The 20135-nt window shown below is 36.1% G+C and overlaps 1 protein-coding gene across 1 annotated transcript; it reads left to right on the top strand.

Moving 5' to 3' along the window:
• The first annotated feature begins 926 nt into the window (after positions 1-926).
• LOC121653937 (complement factor B-like) lies at positions 927-16838 on the top strand. The gene is made up of 17 exons (XM_042007725.1): positions 927-1024; positions 2543-2740; positions 2842-3027; positions 3758-3934; positions 5535-5621; positions 5900-6036; positions 7681-7825; positions 7933-8058; positions 8375-8473; positions 8581-8715; positions 11687-11796; positions 12321-12453; positions 12754-12892; positions 13068-13144; positions 15929-16162; positions 16254-16303; positions 16433-16838. The coding sequence occupies exons 1-17, from the start codon at positions 928-930 to the stop codon at positions 16607-16609; spliced, it is 2307 nt and encodes a 768-aa protein (XP_041863659.1). The 5' UTR covers position 927; the 3' UTR covers positions 16610-16838.
• Positions 16839-20135: the final 3297 nt, after the last annotated feature.

The raw sequence follows: 20135 nt of genomic DNA, 5'->3' as shown, positions 1-20135 counted from the left end.
TTCTAGATTAATTAAGCTTACAGTATATTGTCAGCATATTAGATTAAACTTGGGGCAAAATTGACATTTTGTAATGACAAAAAGAAAATAAAAAAGTTATTCAGACTATAACTATAATATGACTCAATAACAACAAATGAGGAACTAGTATAGTTCTATTTCTAAAATAGTTTTTCTGAATAATTAACTTTTTTTTTTACAAGGCATTAACAGTAACAGTGTTTTCACATGCTACATTGATCATAAATAGTTTAGATGCATTAGCAGAGAAAGTCCTTCAGCTAAAGATTCAACTGTGACCTAAGTGTCAAGCAAGAAAAGCAAGCAAGAAAAAAAAAGGATGCCACCCAACTTACTTAGAATATGAACAGGTATAGCGTTCCAGATAGAGGTAGGGTTCCTGATAATTTGTTTTAGCCAATTTATTTTAAACAATCCTTAAATGTGCTCCCGGCTTTTGGGAAATGATGATGCAAATGTTTGCCCTTTAAACTGATTTCACAATGGTGTTTTTTTTGTATGCAACATTTAACTGTGTATGTACACAATGCAGAAAACCTTGGATCAAAAAGCAAGGCTATGGCCTATTTAAGACCAAAATGTACAACACAGAGTAAAATCTGGACAGCTACAGGCAAAAGCAACACGTGACCTGAGCTGTTCTGAATCCATTAAAGCTGTTCCTAGTATTTTGTTCTGATGTCATTTTGGTTTTTCTCATTGATAAACAGTTTTAAACAGTTATCCTCTCATAATTTTCCATAAATTATTTAAATTTCTCAACTATTTAAGCTAAATGTCATCGTGTGTGGTAACGTTTTTTGTGACACGTTCATATATTGATCTCTGTTTACTGGTTATAAAGTTAATAAGTAACCTGTCCTTCTCTCTGTACATCACTGTCCATTGAAATAAGCGATCTGCCCCATGTTATCTCATTTTCAAAGTTTCCCTTCAAAATTCAACATGGGAGCTTCTGTCCGCTGGAGTTGGCTTGCTGCGCTTTTATGTCTCCTGTGTATGGGTGATGTATTCTTACTCAACATTAGATTTACACTTTATAAGCAATTTTGAATTTTCAACTGACAATAATGTCCATTTGCTTGTGTGTATTAATGCATTCAGAGCACTGAGAAAAGTTTTTTTAAATAATATTTTTCTGAAAATTTCATGTTCCCAATATGTTCTTTTTATAGTGCCAATCTTAAACATTATGTAGTGTTTTTTTACTAACAACCCAAAAGGATCAAAATGAATATAACTGTCAAATTAAAATATATAATGGTATTTTAAGCTCAAATCGTTACAAAAAAGTTTCTCAAACAGTAACACTTCTTAGGTCCTTTCACTTTCGGGTCCTTTCACAGGAACAGTTCAATGCTAAAAATGGAGAAGACTTTATTTACTGTAAGCTCATTTTTTGTAAGCTGTTTTCCAAGAAGCAGTAGGGAACAAGGGTGGGGCCAAAGCGGTGGCCTGGTGTATTTTTCCTCTGATGCTCAGAATCAGGATTTCCATTAATACCATATTCTTGATGATAATGCAGCAGGTCACCACTTTAGCTGTAATAATCAGTTTAATCAGTTGTTTAATACAACCTAGACTTAAAAAAAAACTATCTAAAAAAATGAAATAAAGTAAAAATGGTTTAACTGACAAGTTAAATTGTTTCCTAATCTATGCCCATACCTGGATCCATATGTAAACGGAAATCTATAAAACATAATGTTTTGTTTTGTTTTTTATGTGTTAACACAATGCCAATGAAGAAAGACATCAGCAAGGACCTTCGAGAAACAAATATTTCTGTCCATCAATCTAGGAAGGGTTCTAAAAAACCATTTCCAATCAATACGGAGTCCATCATTTTAAAGCGAGAAACATTATTTTCAATGAGAAATATTAAATACAAATTTAAGCATTACAGGTAACAGATATTCCACAAGTTTATCAAACAAACAATATAACAACAACAAAAACAAACAAACAAACAAAAAATAAAACAAAACAAAAAACAAAAAAAAACAACAACAACAAAAAAACAAACAAACAAAAAAAAACATCTCTTACTATACAGACCTGGAGCTTATCCCCTAAAACATTTTCTGTGTTATTTTCTGTCATTACTAATCTTATGCAGCTGATGGGGGCTCTACAGCTTTGTTTACACACTGTTCCTGCCTTCTGGTGTAGTTTTCATAAAAATATAAAATTAAAATAAATAAAAATGTTACAATATCAGTAAATTGTCTTGTTGTTGTTCATCTAATTTTGTATTGAATTCATTTAAGGAGCTGGTGAGGACCAGATATTTCCTGCATGTAAAAACGGATCTGTAAAACCTTAGTTCCCCTATTTTCTTAAAAAAAACCCTAACATGAATCAAGATAATTAGTTTAGTTTGCCTGGAATGACCTGTTGAAAGCTGTGTACTAAAGGGGTGCACCTTAAATTTAGCACAGAATCATGTGAACATGACTCATATACATATAACTCATTTTTTGGAGAACGTTCTAAAATCAAAACAATCATTTTCTTCCAGGTGTTGAGGTTGAGTGTGACTGCAGTCTGGATAATGTACGGAACCAGGGGGGTGGTTTTATGTTGAGCAAGGGACTGAAAACGGGCAGTATGCTGGTCTTCAACTGTTCTGAAGGCTACTATCCATACCCTAAATTTACCCACATCTGCTATTCTAAAGGCTGGGATCCTCCTCTTAAAACAAATCAGAGATGCAAGCGTGAGTAACATAATATCTCCCTGTGATACTTTGAAGATTGACCCAGGATCCCTGCTCTGCATCATAACACAGGTTTTTTAAATATTTTTTTTATTATACAGTTGTTGAATGCCCAGACCCCACTGTGATGCAGAATGGAAATGTCGACCCCTTTGAAGACAAGTACTATGTCACCAACACAACTACGTATACGTGCTACTCTGGATACACGCTGAGAGGCTCATCCACTCGTACTTGTTTACCAAATGGAAAGTGGAGCGGTTCCACTCCCATCTGCAGCCGTGACTGTAAGTCCTGACCAACATAATAAGCTTTATTTATTTATTTTAGTTATGTTTAATATGTGTGTACTTTAATTTTATGCTGTGTTTGAACTATATAAACCAGTAGTTTCTGTGGTTTGTATTTTCATTTTAATATATAAATTGATTAGTTGAGTAAAAGTTTGTTATCATGCTTTATATTAGCAGAGGATTACAGAAGCCATGAGTGGCCATGATTGAAAAAAAGTGTTTTAACACCATGATCAAGATAAGTGAAATGTATGTCAGGATAACAAGTATTGTATTCTTAAATAACAATAATAACTTATGTAATCTCCAATTAACAGCTGAATTATTTTAAAATAAACAATGATAAAAAGTTATTTCTTTGGTAAAGTTCAAGAAAGCCATTATCAGTAAACCCAAGAAGACCTAGCTTTTTATCTTGTGATGACCAGTTAGAGCAGGTGGCAATCTCAAGAAAACAAAAGGCCAATTTCTCAAGATAAATTAACATTTTTTTAAATGAAAAGCAGCCTTACAATCTCAATATGGTAGAATGATTAACTTACAGTAACAAGATAATAGGAACCAAAGCTAAATATTTTCAGACATGGTTGCTCTTGACTTCTGTAGAGAATATCACAATATTGTTAATTACTCTTTCCTGACTTTTCTTACAAGATTGTGTAAGAATCGAAGACATTTGTGGTTCTTTGTTGGCTTAGCTTTTGTTTTTTGTCTTTTACCTCAGCTGGTAATACCTGTGCTGATCCTGGTATCCCACCTGGTGCCTCAAGAATGGGAAACATATTTGAAATTGATGACAAAGTGAAATATACCTGCAGTGGGGACTTGATTTTGGTGGGACAAAATGAAAGAGTGTGTCAGGAGAATGGCCAGTGGACCGGGAAAGAGCCGGCATGTTACTGTAAGAGACACACATGATGTTTATATACTGTCATTTAATCAAATTAGGACAGTCCCCTAATATTGTTTAACAAGATTCATATGGTAAATGGCCAGTACTTATATAGCACTTTACATATACGTCACATTCACCCATTAACACACATTCACACACTGATGGCAGAAACTGCCATGCAAGGCGTTCAACCACGACCCATCAGGAACAATTAGGGGCTGGGTGTCTTGCTCAGGGACACCTTGACATGAGCTATCCAGGCTGGAAGTCATCTTTTGGGCTACCACTGAGCCATGCTGACCTCATATCTGTGTCATAAGGAATCTCTCTCTTTCTCTCTTTCTCTTTCTCTCTCTCTCTTTATCTCTCGCTCTCTTTCTCTCTCTCTCTCTCTCTCTCTCTCTCTCTCTCTCTCTCTCTTTCTCTCGTTCTTTCTCTCTCTTTCTACCTCTCACTCTTTCTCTATCTCTCTATTTCTCTCTCTCTCTCTTTCTTTTTCTCTCTCTCTTTCTCCCTCTCTCTCTCGCTTTGTCTCTATCTATCTATCTATCTACATATATATATATATATATGTATATTTATATATATATATATATACACATATAGTTTGTTTTAAGCAGATTTCAAAGTGTCTCCTGATGGCAATAGTCAGTATATCTTTCCCACTGTTTTTGTTAGGGTTTTATAATATCCAGTCCTTAGCCAAACCAACCCACTCACAAGCTGTAATGAACTCTATTTTATTATTATTATTATTATTATTATTATTATTATTATTATTATTATTATTATTATTATTTACTTTCGTCTATCATGTGAGGTAAAATGAGCTAGTTTATGAATGCCATTTCGGTGACAATTTTGAAAATGGAACTTATAATCTTATATTCTTTTTAATGTAAGGTAGACAATCTTTTTTCTCTCAAATAACAATGAAAACTTAGAAATTCCATCTGTGGTTGTACAAAATACAGTTGCATTAATTTAGAAGAATTTATCAGACATTAGCTACGTTTACATGGACAAATATTTAACCAATCCAGTTGAAATCATTCTGTTCAGAGATTCCAGCTGACATCTTTACATGCATGCTAGATAAAGTGATCTGGTCAGTTGTAAATACACGATGGACAGATTTAATATAATCACAACACATTTGGCATGCACAATGTGTACTAGTTTGTACTAGTTTTCCTTGTTCTTTTGTTTTAAACCTTTTGACTGTCAAAATGCTCAAAATTTTATCTGCCACAGTGCTGTTCTGCTGTCATGTAACTACCACGTGGTTCAAGCATGCGCAGAAACAACATATACCACAGAAATAATCGTAAATAAATAGTGTATACATCACCAGCTCAAATCAAAAGTGGTCTGCTTGCACGTTTACAGAGAAAACACATGATCCTTCATCAGTTTCCTACTTAAAATCCCATTTTAAACTCCTGAGTGTCTCCCTGCACTTCTTGGAGTGATGGGTGCATACTTTTGTTTTTGTATTTTTCAGACTTAAAAAAAAAAAAAAATAATAATAATAATAATAATAATTACAAGGGAAAAAAATTCCAGTTAGTGAAAACTGCTTTTCTGTGACTTTTACATCTTGCAGACAAATACACTTTTGACACTGCCCTTGAGATTTCTGAGGAGTTTGGCAATGCAATCAAGGACATCCTCACCACTTGGCAATCTGCCAGTAAGTTCCTGAACCTAATCTGATTATTAACATCATTTATGAGTATAGTTATATCACAACTGTGACTGCTGAATCACGTTTTATCAACAAATTAAGCATATGAAGGTTAATATAACATTTTAAGTTTGCAAATCAAATTAGTCAAAATCAGCCCTGTTTCATGCCTTTGTTTTGTTTATAATAATATAACAAGGATGGCAATGAAATGCACAGAAAAGAAAACTATGAATGTGATATTTTATCTAAATAGTAAAATAACAATATTTGTTGTTACTTAGACACACAAGAAGGCAGAATAATCAGGATGTCAAAAAATGGTACAGTTAACATCTACATTGGTGTGGATATTTCTGAGAGCATCGACCAAACCTACGTCCAAAGAGCCAGAGAAGCCATCGTAACACTTATGAAAAAGGTGAGACACAAGAACAGTAGAAATAATTTAGAAGCTTTGGTGGGTGTTTAAAGCAAGCACATGCACATGTTTATTAAATACCTGAGATATGCTATGATTGTTTTGTCTCTTTTTGTGGGTGAAATACAGTTTTGAAACCATAAACCAAAAGAAAGTCTCCTCTCTAAAACCATCCAAAGTAGGCTGTAGTGTTTGTATGTTATCTATGAAGAAGATGAAGCCTGCAATGCTATTTTTTCTTGCTTTACAAAATTTAATTTAAATTGTTGTGGTTTATATTTTACATTGCAGACCTACACAAAATAGCCCAAATCTGTGAAGTGAAATCAAAAGAACAAAGATAAATAAATTGAAGTTTCATGTTTTACAGTAAAACTATCATGTTATAACATAATAAGATCCCAATTTATTTTTATTTGTGGGACAGCTCCATGCTTCAATATAATATCTCCTGGAATTTCATAAAATCCAATATCAACCAAAGTTTCCTAGACCAGAGAAAAGAGGCATTAAACACAGACATAACAAAGATGCATGAAGTAAGAATTGAGGACCTGTAGAGCTCCAAAGTTATCGCCATTGTGAAGTACGGTGGTAGAAGTATCATAATGTGGGGATGGTTCACTTAAGAAGGCCTTTTATAAACTGGTCAAAACCAAAGGAATAACAATGGTGCCAAAAACAGGCAAATCCTTGAGTAAAACATCTTTCAGTTTTGGAAAATTGAGAGTTACAGGTATATATATTGTTTCATATTGTATTTTCTAAAGGAAAGTACCGCCTACTGTGGTCCCAGTTTTGGGGTGTAAGGATTCACATGGGGTGAAACTTCATAGTGCTGCTGCACACTGACAATACATTTTCTGAGATTTTAGAATATGTTCAAAACATCAAAGTTAGTGGCACTAGTGTGAAGATAATGTTAATAACTTCATTGAAAAACACTGACAAGTTAGTGCACAGAGAGGTCAGTTTTACATGGGGGTCAGAAATGTGACTTATTAATGAAAAGAATATTCATTAATAGGACTGCACAGTGATGTGGCGTTTAGCACCACAGCCTCACAGCAAGAGGTGGGGTTGTGGGAAGGATTTGAACAGTGGCCTTTCTGTGTGAAGATTGCATGTTCTCCCTGTGTATGCATGGGCTGTCTGCAGCTATTCTAGCTTCCTTCAACAGCCCAAAGACATGCATGTTAGGTTATAACAGATAGACCTGTGCAGGGTGTGTCCTGCTTCTTGCCTGCTAATTGTTGGGATAGGCTTCAGCTTCCCCTGAACTGGAATAAGTGATATAGGAAATGGATATTCACTCTTATTTTTCTCCCCAAATACACCGCATATGGAAGAAATGCTTGACATCTAAATTGTCCAAGTAATGCATAATGAAAGATTTTTAGGTAATTTTAGACAAATTATAAACATAAAACTTACACAACTTCATGAAATTTGACTGTAAGCATTTAAGGTCATTACAATTACAAATTATCATCTTTTGTGTGTGTATGTGTTTTGTAAATCTTATCTGCCAACAAATGGATTATTTAACAAAATAAGAATAGGCAGTTCTTAATGTAGGATGGCGTTACCAAAGATGTGTTAAAAGATTATATCACCCACCTCATCTTGTTTATGAATCCACAGAATTCATCCTTCACTGTGTCACCAAACTATGAAATTGTCTTCTTCTCCTCTGAAATATATGAAGTCGTCAACATTCTTGATTTCTTTGGTGAAAAACCATCACTGTCCTCCCTCGTAGAAAAGGTGGAAAGTTTTGAAATAGGTGGTGAGTGAAGCACACTGACATACTGTTAATGTTTTAAATACACAACTGGGTTTTTAAATATTAAGTTTAACAGTGTGTGTGTTTGTTTGTTTGTTTGTGAATGAAAGACAAAAACACTGGAACAAATTTGTATGCTGTCTTCAAGAGATTTGAGGAACGCATGGCTATCATACAGGAACGTACTAAAGAAAAGTTTAAGGAACATCGTCACATCATCATCCTTTTTACAGATGGTAATTTCCAACTCCTAGTGCATTTGAAGAATTTATTTTAGCAATGATACTTAACTGTTAATTAATTGTTAATTAAATGCTAATTTCCAAATACAATTAGATTGATCAGATCAATGAGTTCACTCTCTATAATATGTGGCCTATTAGCTTTAAAATATATTTTATTCCTCTATCAATAACTAGGATCTAATAAGTATGATCCAATTTTAAAACAGTTTAAAGGCTAAAAGCCTGAAAATCTTATACTATTTTTTGAATGAAGTCTACTTTTTGATCTCATTTCATTCATTTAATATGCAGCTTTCTGTCTCTGCAGGTGCTTATAACATGGGTGGGTCTCCTGAACCCACCGTGGCCAGAATAAAAAGCAGGGTTTACTCAAACCATGATGAACAAACCAAAGAGGAATATCTTGGTAACTTTCAATTTTTATAAGATTGTAGTTTCACATGCCATTAGTGTAAAATGTATTTTGACCTGTCAAAGAAACCAGTAATCATCTCACGTGTCACTTTGTTTCAGACATATATATTTTTGCCATTGGGGTTGAGATCTCTGATGCTGACCTACAGCCCCTTGCATTAGGAACCGGAGGGAAGCATTACTTCAGGCTGAAACATGATACAAATTTAAATGAAACCTTTGATGACATAATTGGTGAGTTATCTTTGAAAATGAAAATGTGTGTATATTTGTGTGACATCTACTCTATCCACTCTAACCTTCATCATTGAGCACTAATGCAACAAAAAGGAGACAAATGAACATTTTTTTTATTTCAAATTAAATCTGATTTTCTTTATATAGCACTTTCAGCAGCACAAAGTGTTCTACATAAAAACACACAACTAATAATTTTAAAAACACACAACTTGATCATAACCTCTTTCACATTCACTCATACACACACACAACATGCATTCACACCCCCAAAGGAAGCTTTTAAGAGGATGTCAGTGGTCTGATGATGATGAACCCCAAACTAGGGCTGCATCACAATAGAAAAAATGTGTAAAATGGAATAACACTGATGAAAGTTGCGATGACAATATGATCTGCAATAAATAAAATTTGATGTTGCTTTGATGTTTTCTCCACTCGCAAAACTATTTTACAGACGTCTATTAAACTTTAGCTTGTGCTGTATGAACACTAGTAGAGTTGTTTTAGCTAACGCTAGATTTTAGTAATTATTCTATTCTTCATAATAAAAATCATTTGGTCAGCAACACAAACAGGTCATGTGCAGTGGTTTTTTTTTCAGCCTAAAGACTAGAAATATCATAGAAAATTCAAAGACTTTGCAAAAGTTTGAAGTAATTTCTTTACCAACTTTTGATAAGTTGTAAGGAGATTTGTGTTTAATATTTCAGTGTGGACTGTCTGTTAACAAAAGCAGTTTCTGGTACATAATGCATAGTTTAATTCACTGATGGCTAACTAATAAGAAATACAAAATAACTGAGAGTGCCAGTTAAGATACCTATATGAGTAACTGCTGACCACAGTCTAACGTTAACAGTCCAAACATGTCACTGCTCATGTCTGCAGATACAAGTTAATTAGGACTTGCAGTAAAGGCGGCTCCACAAGATGGCGCAAGACACAAATGTCTGCTGGATTCAATTATAGCTCATTGTAGGTGTTCTGTAGGTGGCAGCGGAGATTAAATGTGTCTCCTGGTAGTTGCTACACATATTTGGCATGTCTTGCAGAGTACCTGTGTTTGTAGTGTGTCTTCCTTCTTGTAACCAATATAGTTACAAACAGCTGATGTGCTGTTCTGTTTAGCTTCAACTTTTTCTGCATTCACATTTTCCCAGCTTCACTCGTTACCTTCCATCATCTAAACGCTGATTCCATGTGCTCTACTGTCACAGTCTACACGGAACAGGCATCAAGGACAGTAAAATAGTTAATCTGATTTGCCACTGACCAGTGTTGGGTAGTAACACATTAATGTAATGCAGTTACTTTTGTCAGTAACTAATACTCTAATGAATTCCTCTTTAAATAAAGTAACTCGGTTACCACTACCCTATGGTGCGTTACTTTGTTACTAGCTACGTTAATACATTTCGGCCAGCAAAACAATTTTTGTGCTAAGCTAATATAATGGCAATGTCTCCCAAGTGTTTTAATAGATTAGCAGTAAAAAACTTGTCTGCTTTTTAACCAGTTTTTTCAAAAGTTATTTGCTATGTGCTTACAAACTGCCAAGCCTTTGGGAGTTACTTGACTGTGATGGGATGGTCAGGGGTTAAATCATGCTCTGTGTTAGAGGCTTCAAAGTGAGACAGTGAAGTTTGGCAAAGGAAGCAAAAGAGTCTGTCATTTCTTTCTATAAAAATATGACTCTTCCCATTCCGACAAGAATGTCCTGTTCTCCACTTTACATTTTTTCTTTGTTTTTCCTTCTACCAACTTAGCCATGAAGATCCCATTAGTAGCGCAAGCTTAGCTGAGTTGCTATGCATGTCTACTCGTACAGCGTTTGTGTAAGGCTGGATTTATACTTATGCAGCCTCTGCGTAAGGTTGGTTAAGCCATCACCGCTGTAAGTGCTGCATAGGTCGGCAGAGGCTTGACATGGACCTCTTCCAGACCTGACGTGCACCCCTGCTATGCAGATGGTTACGCAGAAGTACTCTCTTGTGATTGGTTTGTTTGGAATTACGCGTTTCCGGATTTCTGGATCTTCTCGCTGAATTTGTGTGGTACCTGCCTTTTTTTAAAAAACAATAACCAGTGGATTATGTCGATGAGGGACTGATCAAATAATTTTTTTGTTTGCTTCCACGAGCTCATGAGGACACTGCACCATGATGGAGACCATTGCTGTTTTAAAACAGGGAATACCTACTTGAACTTAAGTGAACTATCAAAAGAACTCCATCCTGTTGAGTTTACCAGCTGATACTGCCCTAGCTGCCACCTTGAGATTAGGAAGAGCAACTGCAACATGACACCAAAACTATGTGTACCCCTTATGCTTGAGCAGATGAGCACACTCACCAGCGTGCCAATGCCCCACGTTTCTAAATCCATCACCGCCGTAAGCTCTGTGTAGGTCCATGGAGGCTTAACACGCACCTCTTCCAGACCCAACACACACCCCAACTTGCAGTGCAGTAATGCAGAAATACTCCCTTGTGACTGGTCAGTTTGTTATTACATATTTTCCATATTTTTGGAGCTTCTTGCTGAATTTGTGTGGTTACTGCAGAGGAGAAACTGTAATACGGTCCCGTGACCCTACACTCAAATGTGAGAGGACATTTATTGGGCATCAGCTGCGCTGACCCTACCGTACAAAGACGCTGCCTGAGTATAAATCCAGCTTGTGTTTACATCTGTGCTACCTAACTGAGTATGAGAGATTTCTGTATAATCACAGGGTCTTTTTGCATTTAGATATTTTAATAAAAAAAAATAAAAATAAATAAATAAAATAATAATAATAATAATAATAATAATAATAATAATAATAATAATAATAATAATAATAATAATAATAACCACAAGTTTGCTATCCTATCCAGTACAACTGTAACTACACCATCTGTATATGTGTTATGCATCTGTGAACATGTACAACATCAATTTATGGTCTCTAATAACTTTGCAGATGAACGGGACGTAGTTGGTCTGTGTGGTCTTCACAAAGGTTATGACACCACAGCCGACAAAATTAGCAAGAGGAAACGATATCCATGGGTGGTTTTCGTCATTGTCCAGGTAAATAAGTGTTGTTTGGATGCTCACAGTACACGACAAAGAAACAATGGTGCTGTCCATGGTGCTGAAGGAAACAGAACGGATCACCTGCATCATTTGGAAGATTTAATTAATTAATTAAATATATATATGATTAAACATGCCCTGCATGTGAACCTGGCCTCTCACCTGCTAACGCTGGGTTAGGCTCCAGCTCCCCCGCAACCTTTAATTGGACGAAGCAGTACAGATAATGGATGGATGGAAGGATATGAATAAACATACAAAGATGACAAATTACTACTATTATTTTCAAGAAGCATCAGGAATCTTATTGAAAAAATAAATGTGACTTGAAAGTGGACTATTTTTAGGGCTCTCCTAAAAAGTTTCAGCCGAATGTCATTGGAGGAGCTCTTCGGCTATTCAGGAAAGCCAAGCTTCCCTTAGCTTCCCCGTAATTCAAACATGCAGCTGCAGTATGTTAAATAGTATAGCTTTAAATACTGCTAACAAATAATTTAATTTATCTTTTTAAATTTAAGGGAGAAGACCCAAAGAGATGCCTCGGCTCTCTGGTATCATCTAAGTTTGTCTTGACTGCCGCTCACTGCTTCCAATTTGGTGACACACCAGACCAGGTCACGGTTGAAATTGAAGATAGACCAGGCAACATAGGTAATAAATAATGTTTGCTTTAAAGTTTGTATTTACACCTGATTCTTATTCTTACTGTATAAACATACTGAACATAATCTCTTATTTTATTATTTAAAAACAGTGTTGCAGTGTCCATTTCTTACTTCAGTAATGGTTATTTTTGAGGCTTTAAAGTGAAATAATTACCTAATTTTTTTTCTATTTGTTAATGTCAATGACATTATTGTAAAGAAATTTAGACAGTATTATCCTTTACTCCTGATGGCAACAGTGGGCTCAGAAACACCAGACTGAATCTTTTATTTTATGTTTTTACAGTAAAAAAAGTTAAAACTTTTATTTTACACCCGGACTACAACATTACAGCAAAAAAGGACCAAGGTGTTGATGAGTTTTATGACTATGATGTGGCACTCATCCAACTGCAGGATGATGTTGACATCTCTGCTGTTGCAAGGTAAGAACTTGTGTCCAAAAAAACTGTTATTTGTAATTGTATTTCATTTTACAATTTTACTTCTGCTTTGAGGATTATCAATAAAATATTAACAAATGAAAAAAAAACAACAACAAACAAAGAAATACTAAAAAAAAAGCTTCAATACTCAGTTTGAAATAAAATGTTCTTTCAGACCTATTTGCATACCTTGCACCCAGGAAACCAGTGATGCTCTACAACTGGTCGGTGTATCAACATGTGCACAACAAGGTGTGGTAACTCATACATGCTTTAACATCACTGTCTTCATAAATACAAATAAAGAACCATTTTTATGCAAAACATTGTGAAATTATGTACAATTATTATTGAGCACAGGGATCTCAAACTCTGGGCTTTGAGGGCTGCTGTTTTGGAGGCTTTAGATGCTTCTCTGCTCCAACACACCTGATTCAAATTAAATGGATTCATCAGCTTGTAGGGGAACTATCTAAAACCTGCAGGACATTGGCCCTCAAGGACCTGATTTGAGATCCTTGCTTTAGCTGCTTCCGAAAGAACTGGTATTTGTAATTCACTGAATTTTGAACCCAGCGTGTGGAGCTCTCCATTCCCATAAAGTAAGCTTTATTTATACAGCCTTTTATCAAATGCATAAGAGCATCCCAAAGTGATTTACAGATTTTTCATAATGAACAAAAATAAAATTTGGGTTCTTCTATTTCCAAGTTTGGGATAGGTTTTCCTAACAAACCAGAAGAAAGTTCACTATTCATTATTTCTCATGATTACTTCTTACACTTAACTTGTTGACAAACACTGATCAATCAATCAATATTTATTTATATAGCACTTCACAACACTCAAAGGTGACCAAAGTGCCTTCCAATAATACCAGTGCAAACACAATCAAATTATGAAACGAGAAGTACATCATTAAAATACAATAAAATTAAATAACATGTCACAGTAATTCTAAGTATCAAAAACTAGTCTGAATAAATATGTTCCTCATCGGACCTTGTTCATGCAATGCTGGACAATTCCTCTTCCCCTCCCCTGTCCCAACCCACCTGGCTTATCTCAGGACTCTGGTGTTTGGATTCCTGAACCCTGTGCTTAGTAAGCTCCTCACCCAAAAGAACATCTGTCAATAACAGACCTGTTAACTCTACTCTGTCTCAGTGAGGTCCTTCATAACAGCCATAGAGAAAGCCCGCTCACCCCAGCGTTTATACTTGACTTTCGGGACCTCCAGCAAAAGTTGGCTAGAAGACATGAGAATTCTGTTTGGGTTCTGAAGAGACAGCATGTCAGAAAAATAAGATGAACCATGAGGCCATTAAGAGCTTTAAAAGATCCTTCAAAGTATCTTGGCAAGGGGGAATGTCCAGATCACATGGGCTTACAACAGGGGTGCCTCAGGGCTCGGTATTTGGCCCTCTTCTCTTTTCACTATACACCTCCTCACTCGGTGCAGTCATTAACTCTCATGGTTTCTCCTATTACTGCTATGCAGTTGACACTCAGCTTTTACTTTCTTTCCCACCTGATGACACAACCGTCTCAATGTGAATATCAGCATGCCTTGCTGATATCTCCCGCATGGATGAAGAATCGCCACCTTCAGCTAAATCTGCCTAAAACCAAGGTTATTGTCTTTCCAGCCAACCCTTCCTTACCACCACAGATAAGCGTGCAGTTTGACTCTATCACGCTTGTGCCTACGTCCTCTACCTGGAATCTTTGTGTCATGGTAGACATCAGCTAACCTTTAAGGACCATGTTGCTCCGGTTGCTCGATCTTGCCGATTCACTCTCTACAACATCAGGAGGTTCAGACCCTACCTACACGGCACAGCTCCTGGTCCAGGTTCTGTTCATTTCATGCATTGACTACTGCAACTCCTGCCTGCATGCTCAGATAAACCTCTGCAGATGATCCAGAACGCAGCAGCACGTCTGGTCTTCAACCAGCCCAAAAGAGCTCATGTCCCGCCGTTGCTAATCGCTCTCCATTGGCTTCCAGTTGCAGCATGCGTCAAATTCAAAGCTCTGCTTCTGGCTTACAAAACAATAACCCAAACGGCTCCAGTCTACCTCCACTCCTTAATCCAGAGTTATACTCCCTCTTGACAGTTATGCTCTGTTACTAAAACACACACACACACACACACACACACACACACACACACACACACACACACACACACACACACACACAAAAAAAATAATATGCACTGCCTCTAGCTCTGCATGACAGCACCTGGGACCAACTGGACTCACAGCAGTCTGACTACCACTTAATTATGATGTCCCATCTTGTTTAAATGCTTGCTCTCATTGTTTTTACTCTCAAATGTAAGTCGTTTTGGATAAAATTGTTGTGTAACCACTGGTTAATGTCAGCAATACAGGCAGTCAATGATCTTACTGAATCACCACATCCTGGTGACACTGGGAGACAAAGCTGAATGTCATAGCAGTGAAATGCTAAGTTGTGTCTGGCAATAATTGAGCCTAGTGGCAATATGTAAAGTGAGAATAAAAGAGGGCCGAGTATAGAACCTTGTGGTATGCCACACAACAAAGATGCCAAAGAGGAGGACAAGTCGTCAACCATTATAAAAAAGCTTCTATTTGTCAGTAAGGGTTAAATCACTGTTGTGCAGTACCACAAATACCAACAAGTTGTTCGAGGCGAGACAACAGGACTGTATGGTCAACTGTGTCAAACGCCACAGTGAGGTCCAGTTGTACCAAAACAACAGGGCACTTAGCATTAATAGAGAGAGCAATTTCATTGTACACCTTTAACAGACCAGACTCAGTGCTGTGTCGTGACCTAAAACCAGACTGGAAATTCCCCAAAATAGAATTATTTTCTGAAAAAGACTGCAACTGTAACTGCAACAACTTTCTCTAGAACGTTGGAGAGAAAAGGCAAGTTTGAAACTGATCTAAAATTAGATAAAACTGAAGGATAAACAATTAAGAGATCTTTATGTCTCCTAAAGGTTTGAAACAATGTTGTTTTGTGTTCTTCATTTACAGAGCAAGTTTTGTTGAATAAACAACGTGAACGGCTCAGTTTCCTAACTAAGACAGCACCTCTGGTACAAGAAAAAGATGTCTTTGCTAAACTTGGTGATAATGTGAGAAATACATGCATCAACAAAGCACTGAAGGCAGAAGGCATAAAGGTGACAGATCCAACGATTCCTGTGACTAAAAACTTCCTGTGTACTGGTGGTCTGACTGAGCACAGAGATCATGTAGCTTGTACAGGTTTGTTCTTTTTTGTCATATTTAGATTTTAAGAACTAATACATGAGCAACAGCAGTTAACTGTAGTAACTCTGTGAATCTGTTTGGATAGGCGACTCTGGAGGTGCTGTGTTTAAGACCTTTGAGTACCGCACAATACAGGTAAATAATTATACAGTAACGTTCACAAATTAGGAAAACTTGGTGTTGAATATTCACTGAAAATAATAGTCTTGGTAATATAACTATGTGCAGTCTTGCTGACTTTGTAAAGTTACTATTTGTTCACAGGTTGGAGTGGTCAGTTGGGGAACCCAATCACTTTGCACTGCAGGCGGCCTGGTCGAGTCCAATGAAGATTCCAGGGATTTCCACATCAATCTTTTCAGAGTGGTGCCTTTCCTTAAGTCTATCCTTGGAGATGATGATCAGGATGATTATGTGCCAATTAAATTTTTGAAAGACTAAATGAAATGAAATACTATAAATTGCAAGACCAACTCTTGTTGATATATTTTCTGGTTAAAATATATGCCTTTTTTATTGAGTGCTTTTATTTTCTCAACACTGACTTCATACCTAAAAAGTGGCAGTTCAAAAATCTGGAGACACAACCCATTCTTACAAATGGCAGTTATGATACAGTAAAATATATCAATGACAGTGCACAGTGCAAGTTGAACTTGTATGTTCTTTATTCATAATGCATTCAGCATGTTCTGTGTTTAACCATCATGAAAAGTCAATAAATCATTCTTTAATGCAGCCTGATGTTTTTTTATTATTAAAAAAAACAAACAAAAGAAAAAAAAACAAATAATCTTAAAAAGTGCTGTACAAAGCAAAGCAGATAAAATGCCTAAGCCATCATTAAGATAAAATAAAATAAACCCATATGTCTCATAAAACAAAATACAAGAATAAATAATATAAAATTGCATTAAAATAACATAAAACACAGAGAAGCATAACTTCAAAAACACTCAATTAAAATGCTCAATCTGGAGGAAAAGCCAGTGAGAAAAGGTATGTTTTTAATAATGATTTTAAATGCTCAATGCTCCGTACTGATCTAATATTAAAAGGAAGACTGTTCCAGAGTTTGGGAGCAGTGACAGAAAAAGCTTTCTCACCTCTGCCTTGTCACCTGGTTCTAGGAACTGTTACGAGCAGCTGGTTTGTTGATCTCAGTGCTCTGACAGGACTGTGAATGATTAAAAGCTCTGATAAGTAAGGTGGTGCTGTGATAATAAGACTTTAAAAACAAGCAATAAAATCTTAAACTGGATCCTGTACTGTACAGGAACCCAGTGAGGTGAAGCCACCAGAGTATGCTCACGTCGTTTTCTCCCTGTCAGAAGACGAGCGGCTGAGTTCTGAACAATTTGTAAACGATGGAGCAGCGACTGATCAATCACAAAATAGAAAGTTACAATAATCCAAATGGCAGGTGTGTAGCATAATGCCTTGATCTTAAAGCGAAATCTTAATGTTAGAAATAAATATTACTATTCAGTTTTAAATTTTGCTTCATAAAGGGGCACCACTCTTCTGTAGAAATCTGATTTAACTTTAGCCCAGAAGAGAAAACTGTGAGTGGGTATTTTAATAAAGAAAATATTGATTTTAATTCAATCTATCTCACATATCTAAAGTAGTCAATTCGATCATCTGAAGGTACCTTGATTCCATTCATAATAACCACAGAAACAATGCCGAATTACAATAATGCAAGCAATTTATTAACCACCAAAATCAATTACCAGCAAACACTAATAAATGTCAGAAATTATGAAAATTATCAATATGGCTTTAGAGACTCTGCCGGCCTTCAGTTAAAAAACTACAAAAATGGACAAATACAAATGCTATAGTGCCACATTTCTTACAAACAATGCACATGAATCATGTTTACATTTTACTTAAAGCAAATCATTCAATGAACTTAAATAATGAAAATCTTCAATACAATTAAAGTTTTAAACAACTATGAATTGCTGCTCTTATTAAATAAAATAATAATTTTCTTCTGTTTGAAATAAAAGAATCATTCTTTTACAATTGATATCAAGCAAACTAACATTATTTTCATAGCTCCCTCTGCTTCCAAGGGTGCTCCTTACACACTAGGCTTCTGTCTTCCACACACATATCTCTCAGTAGCAGCCCTTACATGTGACATACAAATGATACAAACCCAGAAATGAACCACAATTGAATAACTTCTCACAAGCTTTAAACACAGAATATGACAAATGAATAGTTGGTTTGTATATTTACCGATTCTGGAGCAGCGAGAGGTGTAGTTTAATGAGAAGCGAACATTTTGCGTTAGCGGAAAACCAGAAGTGATAACAAAAGCAGGAGGTAATAGAAGAAGAACTATGCTCTTCAAAATAAAAGCACCAAAAATAAAATGCAAAGTGTCAATTGTTCATTTGTCATATTTTGAGTAAAGCTTGTGAAAGGTTACTTAATGATGGTTCGTTTCTGAATTTTGTATCATTTGTATGTCACATGCAAAGACTACTACCGAAAGATATGAGCAAAGGAGAAAAGAGGCCTAGCGTGTAAGACTCAAATTTAGCGCCCTTGGAAGCAGAAGGAGGTATGAGAATATGTGTTAGTTTGATATATTGATTGTAAAGGAGTCTTTTGTTTCAAATATAAGAAAATTGTTATTTCGTTTGTTAAGAGCAACAATTTATAATAGTTTAGTACTTTGAATGTATTTAAGATTTTGTTATTTAAATCACTGAGTGATTTACTTTAAGTAAATGTAAACGTGATTTATGTATATTGTCTGTAAGAAATGTGGCACTATATTCTGTATTTGTTCATTTGTAGTTTTCACGGTGCCACATGGTGAGGTGTGATATAAAGAGGAGAGAACCAAACGAGCACCAGTCGAAGCTCTCTGCATTCTGTGTGTGTTAATCCAAGCGGCAGCTACATAGGGTTTAAAAAGACACCAGCTAAACCCAGCTGGAGGTTCGGTTCGGTCTTACTTGGTGCAGATGGTGGGGCCTGTTAGCGGAGCACGGCGAGACGACAAGGTGGTAGCTCCCTGAGGTCCGATGCGATACTCAGCCAGGAAACAGCCCATCCAGAACCTTATGAGGGCAACATTGTGACCAGATGACCTTCAAATCTATCTGCCAATACAAACGAGGTCTGGTGGATCCATAGAAACCCTGTTGAATTGACTTGTGGAAGTTCATTCATGGTTTGGGAAAAACCTCTTTTCTTTAAACAAGGACAAGACAGAAATAGTTGTTTTTGGTCAGTCTCACTTATTGGATGGTCATGTCAGTGTAGCTGGCCTGTTATCTCAGCATTGTAAGCCCTTTCTGAGAAACCTTGGTGTGATTTTTGATTCTGGTTTTAAATTTGACAAATAAACTGGCTCTGTGGTCAAATCTAGTTTCTTTCATTTTCTTTTCTCTTGAACACGGTAAAATCATATCTCCCTTTCGAAGATCTAGAGAGATTTATTCAACCTTTTATCACCTGAAGCATCAAGCCAAGACTCCCCTGTTCTCCTCACCCATCCTATCTACAAGTTTTATGACCCGAAATATTCCCTTTTTTCTTTAACAGATGGCCAAATTGTTTATTTAAACTGGGTGCTCAGACCTGAAAACTTAGTCTCCATTATCTTTAAAGAAGAAACCTTGAGAAACATTCTTAAAGTGATTAAATCCAGAACTAAGTGTCAGCCAGTACAGGGATACCTCACAGCCTTGTGATTAATGACGCTTAGCCATCTTCCCCTGTTGTAAAGGATCTGCTCCTCCGGACGTTTCACACATGTAAATCACACAGATACCATCACCCAGCCAACTAAACATTACTTCCACAGCTGAAATCTGTTACAGAAGTGTCAAGGAAATAACCATTTTCTCTTGCAGGACTGTTTAAACTAAAATCTTTAAACTGCCTTAAATGTTGACTTCTGTGATAATGACTGGTTTAACCTGTTAAGCCCGACAGA

The sequence above is a fragment of the Melanotaenia boesemani genome, chromosome 15 (genome assembly GCF_017639745.1).
Source record: "Melanotaenia boesemani isolate fMelBoe1 chromosome 15, fMelBoe1.pri, whole genome shotgun sequence".
NCBI lineage: Eukaryota > Metazoa > Chordata > Actinopteri > Atheriniformes > Melanotaeniidae > Melanotaenia > Melanotaenia boesemani.
Note: the sequence above shows the minus strand (reverse complement) of the source record. Positions and strands in the feature narration are given on the sequence as shown.